This window comes from Myotis nattereri (assembly GCF_964212035.1).
Source record: "Myotis nattereri genome assembly, chromosome: 15".
In the NCBI taxonomy this organism is placed as follows: domain Eukaryota; kingdom Metazoa; phylum Chordata; class Mammalia; order Chiroptera; family Vespertilionidae; genus Myotis; species Myotis nattereri.
This window is the reverse complement of record NC_138090.1, coordinates 19,515,706-19,535,538: the sequence shown is the minus strand read 5'-3', so window position 1 is coordinate 19,535,538 and position 19,833 is coordinate 19,515,706. Positions and strand designations below refer to the sequence as shown.

At 38.6% G+C, this 19,833-nt stretch overlaps 1 protein-coding gene across 1 annotated transcript in view; it reads right to left on the bottom strand.

Moving 5' to 3' along the window:
• The window catches only part of CNTNAP4 (contactin associated protein family member 4), a 242,690-nt gene extending 236,953 nt beyond the window's left edge, over nt 1-5,737 (bottom strand). The window contains exon 1 of the mRNA XM_081107966.1: nt 5,422-5,737. Coding sequence (XP_080964092.1) covers nt 5,422-5,506 — 85 coding nt within the window. The 5' untranslated portion in view covers nt 5,507-5,737. The remainder of the gene's footprint in view (nt 1-5,421) is intronic.
• Between the last annotated feature and the right edge of the window lie 14,096 nt (nt 5,738-19,833).

Genomic DNA, 19,833 nt, shown 5'->3' with positions numbered 1-19,833 from the left:
AAAAAAAAAATTAGAACCATGTAACTTGAGTGTCACTATCTCTAATTGTCTGTTCAGAGTGAACAGTCATGAACCCATCACCATTTTTGTTGACACTCAGAGTAAGTCCCACTTCAGTGAACTCTATGAGACTGTCCTAAATTGTCTTTGATTTGGAAATTGTTTATTAGAGATGAAACATTACAAACAGTATTATGAGAAATAAATTATTTTAACATACGTCCATATATTTTGGTAAAAAATACGCTATAATGGAATTTCAATGAAAAAATTTTAAATATTACATCCTACTGTAGTTTTTAACTTAAACTTTTTTAAAACACTGTAGTAAAGGGTATAATGTAAATAAAATGAGGCCAATCATCAGTACTTGTAGATGAAAAATAAATACAATTCCAAATAGACAAGGCATTTACATAAAAATTAATTATCTTGGCATGAGTATGTAAAAGGCACCTGCTCAATTATTATGAATTCTCAGTGGGCAATGCTTAAATGAAAATCTAGTTTTCAATTTTTTCTAGAAAGTTTGCCAATTTCAGAATTTCTAGGAAGCTATTACTCTAAAAGTCACAGGACAAGAAAACACTTCCAATGAGATCATTTTTCTCATACAATCGGTGATTCCAAATGTGAGTTTCTCATTAGTATGGAGTGGAATATTTTATACTCATGAAAATATAAAATAGCAACAGAATTCATAGTCAAAATTTCTAAGATGCAATTACTTATACACTTTATTGAATTTCTTATACTAATGGGATTACTTGAGATTGAAAGTGCCCCTTTAGCAACCGAAATTGCTGAAACTTTACAAATAATTATAAATTATTCATACTCACTGAAATAACAAGATTTCTGAACAATAAAGCCTTTATAAGGAAACTTATGAGGAAGATATTAGCTGGAAGATTTCTTCTGTTATAGTTCCTGGCAACTCTAGTGATTACCTTCTGTACCAGAACTCTACAAGTATGTATTTGTGTGCTAGATAATTAAGACTAAAGTTCATCATAGCAGTATAATTTGTATACTGTCCATGCCTCAACATTATATTATATTGTGTATTATTTAAATCAAAAGTCAACAATTTTTTCCTACAAAGGGCCAGTTAGAAAATATTATTATATAGGTCCTTATATAAGAGAGAAATCAATTTTAAGAAAATTTTATTGATAAATTTCAAAGCATAATAATAACTGAGTATGAATTTTTGCCATACATGTGAAAAGAATAGATGACTGAAATTTGAATTTTACATAATTCTTTTTTGCCACAAATAATTCTCCTTTAAATTTTTTCTAACATTTACAAATGTAAAAACCATTCTTAGCTCACAGTCTATATAAACCAAGCAATGGGTCAGATTTGTCCCATGGACCATATTTTACCAACCTTTGAGCTAAATATTACATTATCTTACAACTGATGTTCTATTAATTTGTTTTCACTCACGAGTTAAATTAATTCAATCTTGATGTAGAGATTCACTCCCATTAAGGAATTATTTCTATGTGATACAAATTCCAAAATTAATTTTAGAAGACATTAAAATGTTTATTACTTAGCATAAACACTAGATATGTGAGTCATGTTTGATCCCCATGTTAGCCATGAGCTGTAGCAACCACATAGCTAGAAGCTGTTCCTATGAAAATGATTGAGGATGCAGGCACTCAGGAGTGGGAAGAATGCACCCAAATCATGCTCTTCATGAAAATCACTATTGCTATTCGAAAAGTAAGTCAACATGCATGCTCACCTTTATGTCTACAGCCCAGCTACTTATGCATGCATCATATAATTATATTTTATCAGTACTTTACTATTATATTCTAGTTCTTTCTTGCTCTGGATAGGAATTTGGGGGAAGAGGAGGAAAGAAGCAGCTTCAGAAAGAATTACAAGATTGCGTTTTAATAATTTGAGGATCTGTCCTGGTGCACTCCAGAGTCCACAGGAATGATCCTCTACTCAAGCAATCACCTTTATCTATCGCTGATTTTAACATATTCTTTACTATTTCCTTCAGGGGAGGTATCAGGTATAGTCTTTATATCAGAGAAAAGAGAGCATGCAGGGAGAAATTAACTTCTAATTAAGTCATTCACAGGCTACTTGGTGAACAGTAAGGCTCGGTATACCTGAGGCCAGAGAGCCTCCATTACATAATCTGTAAGAATAAAAATGAAAGCAAAACGACTAGTTACCTTACTACTTACAACTGTTCCTTCTTCTGTGGCAAGTCATCCCCACCCCCAACAACATCTTAATGGTCAGAAAGAAACTCTGGGTTCATAGGAACAATTACAAAATAAAGAGATGACTCCCTTCTCAGGGCATGTCTCTTAGTAGCAAGTGAAGACACCAACAGCCTGTGCAACTTCTCAAAGACCAAGCCCTTCTATAGGAATGTGACTCTCTATTTTCATGAAAGGGACCAAATAATAACAAACTCATCCTGACCAAACAAAGAGGAAAGACCTGGGGCTGGGTCACTACTTTTGTAAAGTCAAGTAGGGCCCTCGTAGGCAAAGAATGTGGTCCTTTCAACATATGTTATCCTTTGACAGAAGAGGAGTAAGCAGAAACACCAAAAATGTAAGCACATGGGTCTGGTGGTTTAATATATTTGTATACACATGTACATATGAACATGAAAAGGGTGGGGCAAGAGTAGGTTTACAGTTGTTTTAACGGACATTATTACAATAATTAATAAATAATAATACAAGAATAAATTCCGTTTCGGATACTCACAACTGTAAACATACTTTTGCCCACCCCTGTACATATACATGAACATGTATGTGTGTGTATGTGTGTTTGTTTGCATAGAATCCTTCTAATGTGGTTTCCTGTTGATTAATCAGATCAACTAACATTCAAATTGAAGTGCATCTAATCTCTCGGCTCACAGAGTCCTGTCCCAGGAAAGCTGTCACATGCGGCCTTGGGCTCACTGGGATAACAGACCGGCTCCTGGTGAACCCGATGTAAATAAAGGGCAAAGGCCTTTGTTATTCACCTGAAAGCTGGACCTTTCATTTTCTTTATTTATATGCAGTTCTCTCTGCTTTAATATTGGTATTCAAGATTGATTCGTGTTTTAATATAATGCCTAGTTCAGAATGATTATTATTGAAGTTATTGTGTAACGCTTTAAAAAATGCTATGCTGGTTGATGGTCACTTGTCCATACACTGAATCCCAATCTTGCTGGTAAACATGTATGTTTGTTCTTCCAAGAAGGATAAAACATATGAAGTACCATGGTAACAAGTGGACTTTGTTTCCTTCCTTTCAAAAAAAACACAACAACTTACTAAATATTTTAAGATAAAATAAAAATCGGGAAATAATTTTTTATTTTTATACACTGCTGCAAATCATACTGCCAAAGTGATATTAAAAAGAAATTACTAAATGCAACTTTAATTATCTGAAGTCATTTAGTTGTATTTTTGACACTTTAAGAACTTCAACTCAACATATGGTAACCAAGAACTCCAACTTACATATTTAACACTCCTAACAATTTAAAACTTTATAGGTTCCTTAAGTTTATCAAATGTTTGGAAGAACATTAAAATACTTCCTGAACAAACCAAGGCTGGTAGAATACAGACCCAGGATCCAAATTTTAAGTGTCAGAGACAGACTCAGCCAGAGCTAAGCACCCATGAATATCTGCTCTCCTCAGACCTCAGCCACTCATCTTTCCTGTTCTAAGAAGATATATTTCAAAAGAAAGCTATTTTATGTTGACCTGCCTTTCATTAGACCTCAAGAAAACAAACAAATGTAAACAACTAGGAGACCAATCAATCACATCAATATGTTTTAAACCTAAATGCGGGTGGTACATTGAAAAGACACGACTGCATCCAGGCCAGACTAAGGGAAGGGTGCTGCAAGTGATGTGCAGTACATTGTAAGAGTGACCTCTAGTGCTTTCCTTTTTTGTTGAACTTCAGTAGTTGGAGGATGAATTATTTATGCCTTGTCTACAAAACTTTGTGTGTGCTTGTGTTGTTATTGTTCATTTGATTGATGCAATGTTTGTCACATGCCACCATTACAGCATTCCAAGATTTTCACTAGGTAGCAATATGCACATTTTACTAACTCATTGGATTCTTCTGACCCAAATTAAAACTGAATCTGAAACAGTGCAGAATCTGAGTGAAGTTCTCTTTCTTTCAGAATGATAGATACACCGTGCCATTAAATGAGCTAACAGTAAATGCAAACACAACATCACAGTAGCCATGCAGTATAAATGAACATTTCACTTGTAACCCAGTAAGGGTGTTTATAATGTTCTTCCCATATCAGAGCACTTTAGTGTACTCAAGGGATGTGCCATAGCAAACACCTTGTTTCTACTGGCTTTATTTGTAACCATCCCAACCTGAACCTGGTTACACAGCAGCAAAATAAATCTCTGAGCAGGCCTCATACTCCTTTCTTGAAAAGCAAATGAGCTTTTCCCTTTAAAATCCAGGTGAGATGAAAAGTTGGATTTTCAGAGCTTGTTTATCATTAATCAAAGAGGAAAAAAATTCTTCCAGTTAGACATTTTTTAGCCAAATACAACTTTTAAAACTTTTTCTATCTCTAGTAAAAAGTGGATTTAGCAAGTTTCTGCCAAATTATTTTGAGTAATATTTAAATTAGAAATATGATCTTTATAAATTTTCCTTGATTCAGAATCAGAGTATTCAATCGCAAATTTCTAAAGTCAAAAATTCAAATCACTAAAGAATACTATTTTGGAAAAATCACCAGAATGTTTTTCCTTTAGCAAAATGCAGGACTCAAGCCCCCTCTTCCAGGAGTGCTCGAGCCTCGTCCTTTCAGCTGTGAGGGCACAGCTCCTGATGTTGAGGTTCACCTCCACCAAGTCTGCTCCTGAATCCTGCAGTGCATTCCAGTTATGAGCCTGGCATCATTTTAAAGATGCAACCAGCAACCCGTCTGCCAAACTGCAAACTTCAGAAATCTCAGCTAATGCAGCATAATGGAAAGTCTGCCAGTTGTTTTCTTGTTAGATATAATTCCAATAAAATTCAGTAATCCTAAGAAAGGCAGAAATGGAGACATTCGCAGGCTATTCCCTGGTTAAGATGCTAATTTAACGTTGTTACTAGAACTTGAGCTTTCTCAATGAATATTCAAAAATGACAGGATACGGTTCTGCTCATAGACAGAAAGAGAAATGAGACTTTGCATATTTTGACCGGACCAAGAGGAGAGACAGGTGTAAACCCAGACATATTTGGAAAAGGTTTCAGTGATGCTTCATTTAGAGCAATATGCTTTGCAGCAATTTTGTTTCAAATAATAATCATAAAAACAACAGAATGAAAGTTGGAAGAGAGCCCCCCTGCAAGTTTAAATCATTGGCTGTGTACTTACAGGAATTCCCAGCTCTGACCCTGTTCCAGTTTTGAGTCGATGACAGAAGTAGCATCGTGAGGACAGCTCCGGTGACTGACCCCATGCTCACATTTATCGGGCTCCCCGGAAAGATCCTGAGTGGCTCTCCCAGCGCTCCAGTCCTGTTCGCAGAACCTCTGCCAGTTCTGTCTTCAGCACCTCTGGGTCCCTCAGCCTCACTCCCTCCTTCCCTCCTTTCTCCAGTTCTCTCTCTCTCTCTCTCTCTCTCTCTCTCTCTCTCTCTCTCTCTCTCTCTCTCCCTCGTGCACACACACACACACCACAGCCCTGACTCCTCACTAAAAAGCAACAGCGTTGTTCCTAACAAGCATCCACGCTCCCGAGGCCACGCCCACTCGCAGCAGCGGTCCCACAAATTGACAGCAGCATCCCTCCTCCGAATTCACAGCGGCGCTCAGAGCTCCACCGCGCAGCGCTGCTGATGAAAGCTGGACCCGGAGGCGCGGCCTGCCGCTCCTGGGCTTCCTCGGGGCTCCCCCTCCCCTCTCCTCTCTTCTCCAATAAGCCTTAACCCCTTTTTTCCCCTCTGGAGATGTGGGTGGGGGGAGGGGCGAGGCGGCAGAGCCTCCCGATTTTCTGGAGGTCTTGCCTTTGGCAGAGCCAGTCAACTTACTGAGCTAATTCCTGAATATCCGGGAGGGCATCCAGGTAAAATCGCGTTATGTTTCATAACAATGGCATAAGATAAGACAGAAATAACTCAGCGCCGTTGGTACATTGTTGGTAAAACTGTCCTAAGGGAAAATACTTGCTGTTGTTTTTCTCTGTTTGTATAAAACTATCCTCTTTAGCGATGGTGCCAGGATTTTATTATGAAAATGCCTCACATGGAAACAGAAATTCCTGTTTAGCAAAAATTTTAAATCATCTGATAATTGTCTGCAAGAAATTAACATTTCTTCTTTTAGTACATCAGGTGTACAAATCCACACATTAAATGCTGTGCATACATTTATCTTGATGAATGCATTAGGCTGTGAATTCAATTGCATTCTACAATAAAATTCTTCAGTAACAATTCCCAAGAAACCCTAAATGAAAAATGATGGGATACTGAAGAAAGGAAACCACACACACATACACATACTCACACCCAACCTAAACAATATACAGTTGTAATTCAAATGATCTAAAGGAGAAAAGGTGAATTCAGAAGATAAAGAACTACAGAAAAATTACTCTTCTAATAGCTGATCCACAGCTACTGCTATTTCTTGAATAGAATATTAAAATATGTAAATAATGGACTTGATATCACATAATGATAAGTGTATCACATTGTGTCATGGGGAATAAATAATCTCTTTAAAATAAATGTCAAGATATTTAACCAAAAATGTACCAGATTTTGTAAGAATAGAAATACCAGAGTTCTCAAACACCTCTTGGTGATTACAAATGAGAAGAAACATAAGCCTTTCAGCAGCAGCAGCCTTGCTATGGAATGAATGAAATAAGGGGAAATGACAAAAGCAACCTCCTGTATAACAAGTGTGTTTAGCTCTTCCCAACAAACAAAGCAGAAGAGATATTTGTGCTTTTCTGATTTTACAGATGAATAAACAAGAGCAGAGAAAGTACTGACTTCAAGAGGTCGTAGAGTTAGTAAAGTGCTGAGAAATTGGACTTCGTTTTTCTGACTCTGATTTTACTGCTCTCACACTAGGACTTACTGCCTCCAAGTCACAGAACACCTCCTCCCTGACCACTGTTAGTTGAAGTGAAAACCTGAGGGCCTAGAAAAAAAAACAGCAGGGGGAAAAGAGGGGCCATTTTTTAGTATTTACTCTGTAGTCCTAGGCCTGCAACCCTGATTTTGCTTTTTTCAAACATAATAAGTAACAGGAAAAAAAAGACATAAATTGACAGTTTCTGTTAATTATTGAAGGGGGTTACATTTTATTGAACACATGCAATATGTCATTTGTTATCTAATCAAATTATGGTAATCCCTGAGGGAAATGTCATTGTGTCTATCTAACAGAAAAGAGACTAAACCTCAGTGAAGTTAAGAATGATGTTAAAGCCGAAACCGGTTTGGCTCAGTGGATAGAGCGTCAGCCTGCGGACTGAAAGGTCCCGGGTTCGATTCCGGTCAAGGGCATGTACCTGGGTTGTGGGCACTTGCCCAGTGGGGGATGTGCAGGAGGCAGCTGATCGATGTTTCTCTCTCATCGATGTTTCTGACTCTCTATCTCTCTCTCTTCCTCTCTGTAAAAAATCAATAAAATATATTAAACAAAAAAAAAAGAATGATGTTCAAGTGCTACAGTGAGTACAAGAGAGCAAGCTGGGCTTGGCATCCTGGTTTACAAAGCTCTACCATCATTACTTAAATTGGCTCCACACTGAGCAACAGGGTCTCAGGCTCTCTGGGACAAAAAAAAAAAAAGTTGTTCCTATTAATAAGTTATATTTAATTTTTTCCGTAAAACAAATTAGAGAAAAAATTAAAAGGATCAGTACACATATCAAAAATGAAAAATAACTGAACCTTTCATGCCAATAATAACTTCTTTAGGACAAAGTGTAAATTATCATAGCAGCCATTAATAATGGATTTTTCCATATCAGTGGGCTATGGTAATAGAGTGAGCTGGAAGCTGGCACTGGAAAGAAAACCAGAGCATTTCAGACCATGGCAACACCTGTCCCTGCCTGAGGGCCAAAGAGGGGAGAGCTGCATGGGCAAAGTGAGGCCCTGGGAAGAGCTTGGACACTGTATGGAGAAGCCTCGCTATAAATTCAGCTCTCACTGTGGTTCTAATTAAGTGCCTTAGTTACTCTATTCTTTCACTTCCTTCTCTTTAAAAAAAAAAAAAAAAAAGATATCATGTGTGACAACCCCCAAAGAGAGCCTGTCACTTAGTAGGTCCTCAATTGCTTACTAGCCTTAGCATCCAGACTGAAGAGAGTGGTGATTTGAGCAGACAATGCTAGAATCTGGCAGGCCAGGCTCAATGTCTGCTCCATTGCACCACCAACCAGCTGCATGCTCTTGGGCAAGCTGCTTATCATCCCAGATTCTGAGTTTCCTCAACTGCACCAGGGACAACTAGAGTATCAACCTCATAGCTGAGACAATGCCTGTAAAGTGACAGCCCCTAGAGTCACACATTCAATGTTGTTACTGTAACCATTATGATACCACAGCTCACTTTGCACAGATGAGAAATCTGAGGAGCAGAGGAATCACAACTCCCTGGAGTACACAACCCATTGGTGGCAGAAAAGGGTGGGTCATTAAGACAAACTGACTTCTCCCTTCCCACCATAGTGGTGCTTAATGTCAGAAAACAAAACAAAACAAAACGAGTCTGAACGGGAAAAATAAGAAAAGTGTGGAGACCTCATTTTGTACATTACTGTACTGCTGATTCAGACACCACGAATCACTTCTCCCTGTGTATGCATTTGTGGTTATATTTTCCACCGGTTAAGATAAAAACAACTGCTGGTGCTTAGGGTTTGCCATATGCATATTATGGGCCATACCGTGTCTGAGAAAGCATTATAAATCAAATCAAAATGCTACCACTTGTAAAATACGGCTTTTCATTTTTTCTTGGTACAACTTGCCAGAGAACTATGCATACCACCATAGTGGTACACAGAGGCTCCTGGACTGTAGTTTAGATTGGAAAAGAACCATCAGGACATAGTGGAACAAAGTCACATCAAAAGACTAGATAGAGACTAAAACGCGATTCCTGTATTCATGTAGCAATTGTTTTATCTGCTGCCTGCACCTGTGATCTGGTTTCTGGATTTCTTACAACGACAGTTGGTCAATATAACTTTGTTTAGTATCCAGGAAAAGGAAACAGACTTCCTATTCTGGGCTGGTGCTAATAGTCACTACTCAAATTTGATTGTTTTAAAAACTAAAATATACTTGAGGTGTGATATTGTCATTTATAAGAAATATGTTTGGTCATTCAGATGACCAAAATATATTTCTCATATATATTTTGTCTTCCTTCATGATTCCTGGCTCACTAAAACCCCTGGAATTTTCACTGGTAAGATCAGTTTTCTTTTGTTATGATAATGGGGTGATTTTTGGAAAGACCTTAGGGTAACCTAAGGAGAGGGAGGGGGGAGAGGGGTTGTTGCCAGGAGAACCAACTACTTGATTAGACTGTTGTAACTACAGGTCCTCCCAGCCTCTTATTCCCCTAACAACTCCTCCCCAGACCTCCTATCCCTGTGCAAACTCCAAGGAGAGGAGAGGCTGAAGATTGAGTTCAATTGCCAATGGCCAATGATTTACTCAATTATGACTGTAATAAAGCCTCCATAAAAACCCCAAAGTATTGGGTTGGAAGAGCTTTCAGGCTGGTGAAGACTTTGGGGATCTGGGAGGAGAGGTGCCCCTGGAAAGAGTATCAAAGCTTTGCACCCTTTTGAGGCAGGAAAGTCAGAAGAGGGAACAAAGGCCTCAAGCTCTACCCCTCTCCCTTTCCATCTTGGCTGGAACAGAGCATACATGACATTCACTGACCACCTGTTATCCCACTTCCCCTCCCCAATTTCCTGTCATTGAGAGGCCCCGAAACAACTGCTATTTGGAGAGGAGGCACAAGAATGAACTGCATCAGCAGTAACCGCACAGGTGTCAGAAGCTGAAGACCATCCTATTCCCCCTCCACTTTCCCATATTTAATAAAAACCTTCCACCCAGACCTCATTGGCACATCTGGTTCTCATAGATCACCCACTCTTACTTCTCAAGTACATGCTATCACTTTAATAAATTTACTGGGCTTTGCTAAATCTTTCCTGTTCCATGACAAGAACCTGGATTGGGTTGAGGCGTCCCCTGCCCTCCCCAGGGGCTGCAGGGCATTACTTTCACTATACCTTGCTTGCCCTGTGTGTCTCTTCCATCTTGCTATTCCTTATATATGAAATTGGTTATCTAGTAAGTAAAATGTTTCTCTGAGTTCTGTGAGCTGCTCTTGTCAATTACTCATACCTGGAGAGGGTGTTGTGGGACCTCTGATTTACAGCCAGTCAGTCAGAAGCACTAACAACCTGGACTTGCCACTGGTGAAGTGGAAGGAGGCAGTCTTGTAGAACTGAGCCCTTCACCTGTGGAAAGTGATACTACCTCCCTGTAGAGAGCATGAGAAATGAGTTGAATTCTCAGACACTTTGTTAGTGTCTGAGAAATAATTGCTTGTTAGTGTGGAGAAACTCACACACATTGAAATTAGTCTCAGAACACCTATCTATGAGACAGTAACATTTTTTGCAAAAGCCCTATCCCAAATATATTTATACTAAATATAAACAATGTTTTTATGCTATAACAAGTAAACATACAAAAATATTAATTGTTGTCATTGAACTTTCAAGATACAATTTTATTAATGCTATTTGATTTTATTTTGTAATAAATTTTCATTTAAGTGACTTGACATTCTGAAACCTTAATGATCCTTACAGTCAGCCAGCCTGAAGGTTGACCCCATGCACAAACAGGCCAATAGCAATCAAGACTAAATTACAACAGGAGGGTTCACATAAACCACACAAGAGACATTCCTGGAGCACCAAGCTCAGGTGATCAAAGAGACTGTGCCACAAGATCCCACAGAACACCTACTTCAATAGGCCACCCTATCAAGACTGGAAGTCATAGCAAATCTACCTCATACATAAAAATAAAATCAAAGAGGCATCCAAAGTGGGGAGACAAAGAAGCATGCTCCAAATGAAAAAAACAGGAGAAATCTCCAAAAAAAGAGCTACATAAAATGGAGGAAAGTAATATATCAGATATAGAGTTCAATAAAATGATTATAAGGATGCTCAAAAAACTTAGTGAAAACTACAACAGCATAAAAAATGACATAAAAAATAACCAGTCAGAAATGAATAATACAATACTTGAAATAAGGAATACATTAGAAAAAAAATAAATAGTAGGTTAGACAAAGCAGAGGATCAAATCAGTGACTTTACTTTCAGTTTGTGTGACCTTTTCATTCTGAGGTGGGTCTCTTGAGGACAACATATATATGGGTCTTATTTTCTTATTCATTCAGCTACCCCATGGTTTTTGACTGGCACACTTAACCCATTTATATTTAAAGTGATTATTGATAGGTATGTATTTATTGCCATTTTATTCTTTTAACTATGCTACTGTTCTTCTTTCTTCTTCTTCTTCTTCTCCCTCTTCTCCCTCTTCTTCTCCTTCTCCTTCTCCTTCTCCTTCTCCTTCTTCTTCTTCGTCTCCTTCGTCTCCTTCGTCTCCTTCATCTCCTTCGTCTTCTTTGTCTTCTTCTTCTTCAAGAAGACCTCTAACATTTCTTAAAATACTGCTTTTGTGGTACAAAACTTATTTAGCTTTTTCTTGTCTTGGAAGTTCTTTATTTCTCCCTAAATTTTTAATGATAGCCTTGCCAGGTAAGTAGTCTTGGTTGTAGGTCCTTGCTTTTCATCACTTTTAGTATTTCATGCTAAACCCTTCTGGATAAATCAGCTGGTGATCTTAGGGGAGCTCTCTTGAAGATAACTGTCTCTTGCTGATTTTAAGATTCTCTTTCTCTTTAACATTTGTCACTTTAATTATGATGTGTCTCAGTGTGGTCCTCTTTGTGTTCATCTTGCTTGGGACTCTCTATGCTTCCTGCACTTATGTGTCTTTTTCTTTCACCAGGTTAGGCATGTGTTCAGTAATTATTTCTTCAAATAGGTTATTGATCCCTTTATCTCTCTTCTCCTCCTGGTACCCCAAGGATGTGGATCTTATGCACTTCATATTGTCCCAAAGGTCCCTTAAACTATTGTAGTTTTTAAATTCTTTTTGCTGCTCTGATTGGGCATTTTCTGCTACCAAATATTCAAAGAAGAACTAACACCTATCCTTCCAAACTATTCCAAAAAATTCAAGAGGAGGGAAGACTCTCAAGCTCATTTAATAAGGCCAGCATTATTCTAGTTTTAAAACCAGAGAAAGACACAGCAAAAAAAGAAAATTATAGGTCAATATCCCTGATGAACATACATGCAGAAATCTTCAACAAAATATTAGCAAATTGGATCCAGCAATACATTAAAAAGAGCATACACCATAATCAAGTGGGATTTATTCCAGAGATGCAAGCTTATTACAATATCCACAAAACAAAATATGTGCTACACCATATAAACAAAATGAACAGTAAAAATCACATGATCAAAACAATAAATGCAGAAAAAGCATTTGACAAAATGCAGCATCCATTTATGATAAAAAACTCTCAGCAAAGTGGGAATAGAGGGAACAGACATCAACCTAACAAAGGCCATATATGACATACCTACAACCAAAATCATACTCACTAGGCAAAAATGAAAAGCTTCTCCTTTAAGATTAGGAATAAGACAGGGATATCTGCTTTCACCATTCTTATTCTACACTAGAGGCTCAATGCACGAAATTCGTGCATAGGTGGGGTCGCTAGGCCTGGCCAGTGATCAGGGATGATCGGGGCCAGGCCAATCAGGGCCAGGCAGGAGAGGAGGTGATGGTCGCCGTCCCGGCACAGAAGGAACAGACGCCTGATGCCGACTCCACCATCGTTGGCGCCCTGCCACAGCGCAGTTTCCTACCTACCCCCCTCCTCCTTCCCTCACCACTGCACTGCCAGCATGGCAGATGGGCGGTGGTCCAATCAGGGCCTGCCGGACGGGGGGAGGGACAGGTTATGGGAGGTTGGCCACCAGCCCCAAGGAGGGAGCCAGCCCTTGGCCCCCTTGAGAAAGGGGCCACCTCTGCTGCCACCCATCCCCGGTTCCCTGTCACAGCCGGGGGCCAGGGAGGGACCACGGGAGGTTGGCTGGCTCAGGGAGGTTGGCTGTGGGGGCACACTGACCACCAGGGAGCAGCTCCTGCATTGAGAGTCTGATCCCTGGTGGTCAGTGCATGTCATAGCGACTGGTTATTCCTGTCGTTTACGCTTTTATATATATAGATAACACTGGAAGTCCTAGCCACAGCAATCAGACAAGAAGAAGAAATAAAAGGCATTGAAATTGGAAATGAAGTAAGAGTGTCATTATTTTCAGATGACATGATACAGTATATAGAAAACCTTAAATATTACACCAAAAAGCTATTAGAACTGAAAAATGAATTCAGTAAAGTAGCAGGATACAAATTAAATATCTAGAAATCAACTGCATTTTTATATACCAATAATGAACTATCAGAAACAGAATCTAAAAACAAACAATCCCAGAGGAGTCACTTAGTAAGTTATTTAATGTCTAATCACTGTTGTATACACTTAAAACTAATATATAATATTGGATAAAAAATAAGGGGAAAAAAGAAAAAATCCCATTTCCAACTAAATCAAAAAAATACCTAGAAATAAATTTAATTAAAGATAAAAGGACCTATACTTGGAAAATTATAAGACATTGAAGAAAGAAACTGAAAAATATACAAATAAGTAGAAGCAGACACCATGTTCATGGATAGGAACAATTAACATCATTAAAATGCCCATACTACTCAAAGCAATCTATACAATCAACACAATTCCTATCAAGATACCAATGTCATATTACACAGAACAAGAACAAATACTCCAAAAATGTATATTGAACTACAGAAGACTCTGAGAAAGAAGAACAAAGTTGGTGGAATCATGCTATCTAATATCAAACTATACTACAAGGCCAAAGTATTCAAAGCATGGTACTGGCATAAAAATAGACATATAGATAAATGGAACAAAATAGATAGCCCAGAAATAAACCCATGCCTTTATAGTCAATTAATATTTGAAAAAGGAAGCAAGAACATACCACAGTAAAGACAGTCTATTCTATAAATGGTGTTGGGAGATTTGGACAGATACATGCAAAAAACAAATAAATAAAACTAGACTACCTTCTTACACCACGCACAACAATAAACTCAAAATGGATTAAATACTGGCCGGTGGGAGTGGCGGGGGTGAGGTCAACGGGGGAAAAGGAGACATATGTAATACTTTAATCAATAAAGAAATTTAAAAATGGATTTAATACTTAAATGTTAGACTCAAACCATAAAAATCCTAGAAGAAAGCAGTAAGTAAAATCTTGGACATTTCTTGTTGCAATATTTTTCTGCTATATTTCCTCAGGCAAGTAAACAAGAAAAAATAAACAAATGGGACTACATCAAACTAAAATGATTTGCACAGCAAAGGAAATCAACAAAATGAAAAGACAATCTATTGAACCTATTTTCCAATGATACATATATCTGCTAAGGGGCTAATATCAAAATATTATAAAGAGGTTACACAGCTCAATGCCACAAAAACAAACAATCCAATTTAAAAATGGACACTTTTCTAAAGGGGATATAGAGATGGCCAATAAACATATGAAAAGGAGTTCAACTATTACTAGTCACTAATCATCAGAGAAATGCAATTTAAAACCACAATGAGATATCATCTCACATCTATCAGAATGGCTATCATTAATACAAACAAGTGTTGGTGAGGATGTAGGGAAAGAGAACCCTCGTACACTGTTGGTGGAAATGTAGATTGCTGCAGCCACTTTGGAAAGCAGTACGGAGTTACCTCAAAAAATTGAAACGAATACTGTCTTATGGCCCAGGGATTCCACTTCTGGTAATATAACTGAAGAAATCCAAAACACTAATTTGAAAGAATGTATCCTTCCCTATGTTCATTGCAGCATTATCATAATAATAAAAGGCCAAGAGGAGTCACAACCAAAACGACCAAATGACCAGTTGGCATGAGGTGGCACTGACCACCTCAGCCCGGGTCTGATGGGTGGCGGTGGCAGCCAGAGTGAAGCAGCCCAGGTCCCGGGTGCCTGGCAGCGGCAAGAGCGAAGCAGCCTGGGTTCTGGGTGCCTGAGTTAAGCCGGTGCCGGCAGCCGGAGGAAGGAAGGCCTATTCTTGCACAAATCTTCATGCATCGGACCTCTAGTTTATAATAACTAAGATTTGGAAACAGCCCAAGTGGCCATCAGTGGATGAGTAGATAAAAACATCTGTGTAAGGCAACTTCTGTATGATTCCACTTAACCTGAGATGCTGAAAGTAGTCTAATCTAGACACAGGGAGTAGAATGGTGGTTGCCAGGGGCTAGGAAGATGAAGGGATGGGGAATTTGTGTTTAACAACTATATACCACAGAAGTATGTACTTAAAAATAGTTACAATGATAAATTTTATTATGCATATTTTACCACAATAAAAAATGTTTTTAAACAAACAAAAGTCTGTGGTACATTTACACAATGGAATATTACTCAATCATAAAAAAGAAGAAAATCTTATGTGACAGCATGGATGGATCTGGACAGTACTGTGCTAAGTGAAATAAGCCAGTCAGAGAAAAACAAGTACCATAAGCTTTTACTTACATGTGGAAACTAATGAACAAAATAATCTAACAAGCAAAATAGAAACAGAGAATAGAAAGAGGAGAGTTGGGGAGCTGGGTAGAAAAGACGAAGGGATTAAGCAAAAAAAAAAAATTAAAACTTATAGACACTGACAATAGTATGGTTATTACCAGAGGGAAAGGGGAGTGGGTGGAGATAGACAGGGGGAATAAACTGTGACTTGACTTGGGATGGTGAACACACAATACAATATAAGATGATGTTACAGAACTGTACACTTGAAACCTATGTAATTTTATTAACCAATGTCACCTGAATAGATACATAATAATTAAATAAATAAGTAAAACACAGAGATTTTATAACCAAGTGGGCAAAAAATGAGAATAGATGATTTCTTTGAAAGGAGATAGAGTTGGAAAATCCTTATTCATCAAAAATATGCAAATTCAACGAGATGTTATTTTTCTATAAAAATAATCAAAATCGAGAGTGGTATCCCTGTAAGCCTATAAAATAATACAATAGTTTGGAAAGCCATTTGATAATGTTATCAAGAGCCCTAAACTTACTTTGACAACACAATTTTATCTTTAGAAATCCATAGTAAGGCAATTATGCTGGACACATAAAATGTAAATTTACAATTATCATGCCCATTTGCAACATTATAATAGCAAGAAATAGGGAAAATTAGCTTCTAACAAGAGAATGGGAAAACAAATTACAACCTGTTAATGTACTATATAATGTAAGCATTTAGATGATATTTATCAAAGGTTTACAGTAATTAGATGCTTAAAATCATATAAAATTAAAAAAGCAGAAAGTAAATTTATACATATGATTTGATCAAATTATGTAGAAAGAAAAGAAATGCACGTATAAAAGTTTAAAGAAATAACACTAAAATGGGAATGGGCAGTGTCTTGGAGCGATGATACAATACTTTTCTATATTTTTTTCAATTGTCTACTGTTAGTGTAGGTATTAAATATTAATAAAAGAGAAGAAGCAAAACTGGCTAAGTTTAATTAGGTCAGAGGCTACAGTTTCACACACTCTAAGGACCACTGCATCCTTTGCCCTCAGGACCTAATCCCCAAAGTGGGCAGGAAAGATCATTACTGGTCATTAGCTGGAATTACTGAGGGAGGAATAAAAACAGCAGAAGAAATTCCTCTGCTGGGCAGTAGAAGCCAACATGTTGTATGGGGAGATCCTTTTACTTTGAGGTATGTGCAGTAGGAGCCAGGATGGCAACCATAAAGGGGAGGTGTCTAATCTGAGGGAAAAGACTGGATTGGTCAGAGGAAGGGCCAAGCAATGCCCCTAGCCCAAGATCTAAGAAATGGGGAGGAGCAAGCCCAAGCCTGGGAAAGATTAGGAAATCCATCGGTTGGTATGAAAGAGAGCTAGCTCCTTCCCAAGCCCAAGGTAATATAATCAAAGCTTAACAAAGCCCTCCCCCCATAACAGTGGTTAGTTCACCAATTCATTTGCATATACTCTCTCCATAGCAGCCACTTGGGCCTAGCAGTCCTTGGGACCCTAGCGAGGGCTCCACGTGCAGGCCTGGCAGCCAGGTCTCCCAATGGGCTCTAAGTGGGCACACAGCAACACAGCCCCACCGTAGCCCAGCCGGGAACAGGGGCTAAACTGGCTGGATAGGGACAGGGACTGAACTGGACTAACGTTGGCATGATCTGAACCATTGGCACAGAATTTCTGGACCCTGGCCCTTTTTCTGGGGTTGATGAAAACAAGGCTGGAATTCCTCCACAGCTGGATGGACGAAGATGAGATGCTGGAATCCTGAAGGCATTCTTTTATTTCCATCCCAATAAATCTTACCACTACACCTTACCCTCCCATGTGTGGGTCCCAGGAAGGCTTTTCTCATGACTCTGTGGAAGGACCCCATTTCTACCAGCCACATTACAATAATTATCTACCTAATAAGAAATTTAACTTTTATTATTTTAAAAAACAGATTATTAGTTTAAAAGTGCATTTATAGCCCTAGTCTGTGCGCCTCAGCAGTTAGAGCATCGGCCTGAATACCTAAGGGTCTCCGTTTCAATTACCGGTAAAGGGCACATAACTGGGTTACAGGTTCATCCCCTGCCAGGTCAGGGCACATGTGGGAAGCTACCAATTGATGTATCTCTCTGACACTGATGTTTATCTTTCTCTCTCTCCTCTCCTCATCTCTCTCTCTCTCTCTCTCTCTCTCTCTCTCTCTCTCTCTCTCTCCCCCCCCCCCCCTTCTACTCTTCCTAAAAATATCCTCAGGTGAGGATTAACAACAACAATAACAAAAATGCATCTATATAGTGAAGACTAAAACCATATAAAAATATTTTTGCCTGTGCACAAATATTAGGAAAAACACAAAAACATAAATAGTTGTTGCATTCAGATCTGAGGACCAGAGTGATTTTTATTTCTGTCATGGTCCTAAAAACACTGTACTTTTTTAAAAAATCTCTTCTCCCTTCACACACCCATAAAGAGATAATGTTGGGGTTGATCTGAAGATGGCTGACTGTTCCCTCTGCTCTACAGAGATGGGTCTTAAGGTAAAAAACAATTAATGGCCCTGAAAATTGTGAACAGTAAATGCTGAGGAATGCAAAAACAGGTCTTCCCCCAAGTTTTTCTTTATGTTTTTGTTGTTGTTGTTTGTTAATCCTCACCCAGGGATATTTTTCCTTTAATTTTTTGAGAGAGTGGAAGGGAGAGGGAGAGACAAAGAGAGAGAAACATCAATGTGAGAGAGACACATTGATTGGTTGGTTACCTTCTGCATGTGCCCTGCCCGCCCAACCAAGATCAAGCCAGCAACTGAGGTATGTGCCCTTGGGGGAACCGAACACAGGACCCTTCAGTCCTCAGGCCAATGCTCTATTCACTGAGCCAAACCTGCTAGGGCCCAAAGTTTTTCTTGACTGGCTGGTAGGCATAGGCATTATTCCACATCCTGTGAGAGTACCAAAACCTCTTCCCTCTAGTATATTTGAACTGTCTCAGATACTTTCTTCACACACATATGCTGATTAGTATTCCACTGAATACTCAAGTGGAATCCTCCATGGATATCTGAGGTTCTCTCTCTGTGCAACTTGTTCTGTGGTATTCTCCCCTGTGAATCTAACTGCTATGATCTTTCCAAACTCACAACTCTAACTCCTCAACTCCGGGAATCCATCAGACTCTGTCTATCTAGGTTACTTCTCCCTGCACCAGGGCCTGGAAACATTCTTAGGCAATAAAATGAGGCAATCTTAGAGCTAACCATGTTAGTTTCTTAACTTTCAGAGACTAATATCCTTTATCTGATATGTAGTATCTTAAAACCAATTATTATATACATCTTATCAGTTTATCTGGTTATTTATTTTTCCCAGGTTGTCTAGAAGTATAAAAAATGGTGTAACATACTGTTGTTATACATAAGACAATCATGTTATTTTATGAAGAGTCTTTTAAATTATGTTCCAGAACAAAGGTCAGTTTGCTCTCCATAAGGAATTGAGGGTTAGAGGAGAAGAAAACAGTAGTTAGTTAGTTTGTTTGTTTTTTACAAAGCTCTCCACTAAACAATCTGCTTGAATGTTTCTTCAAGGTGAATACTACTATATGAATGCTCTCATGACTAATTTCATATGGTGTAATAAAACCAATATTCACTGATATGCAGGTTTCCTTATATGTTTGTTCTTGATTTACATGTCTTCTTATAGACCCTAAATCACAGTTAATTTTACACATATGAACAATCCTATATAATAAAAGCCTAATATGCAAATCGACCAAACAGCAGAACGAACAGTGGAACAACCAGTCGCTATGATGCGCACTGACACCAGGGGTCAGATGCTTAATGCAGGAGCTGCCGACAGCCTGCAGGCCACAGGCCAGCCAAGGCGGGTGCCATCGCCCCCCTCCCCATTACCCCATAGAAGGAGGTGACCGGTGGCAGTGACA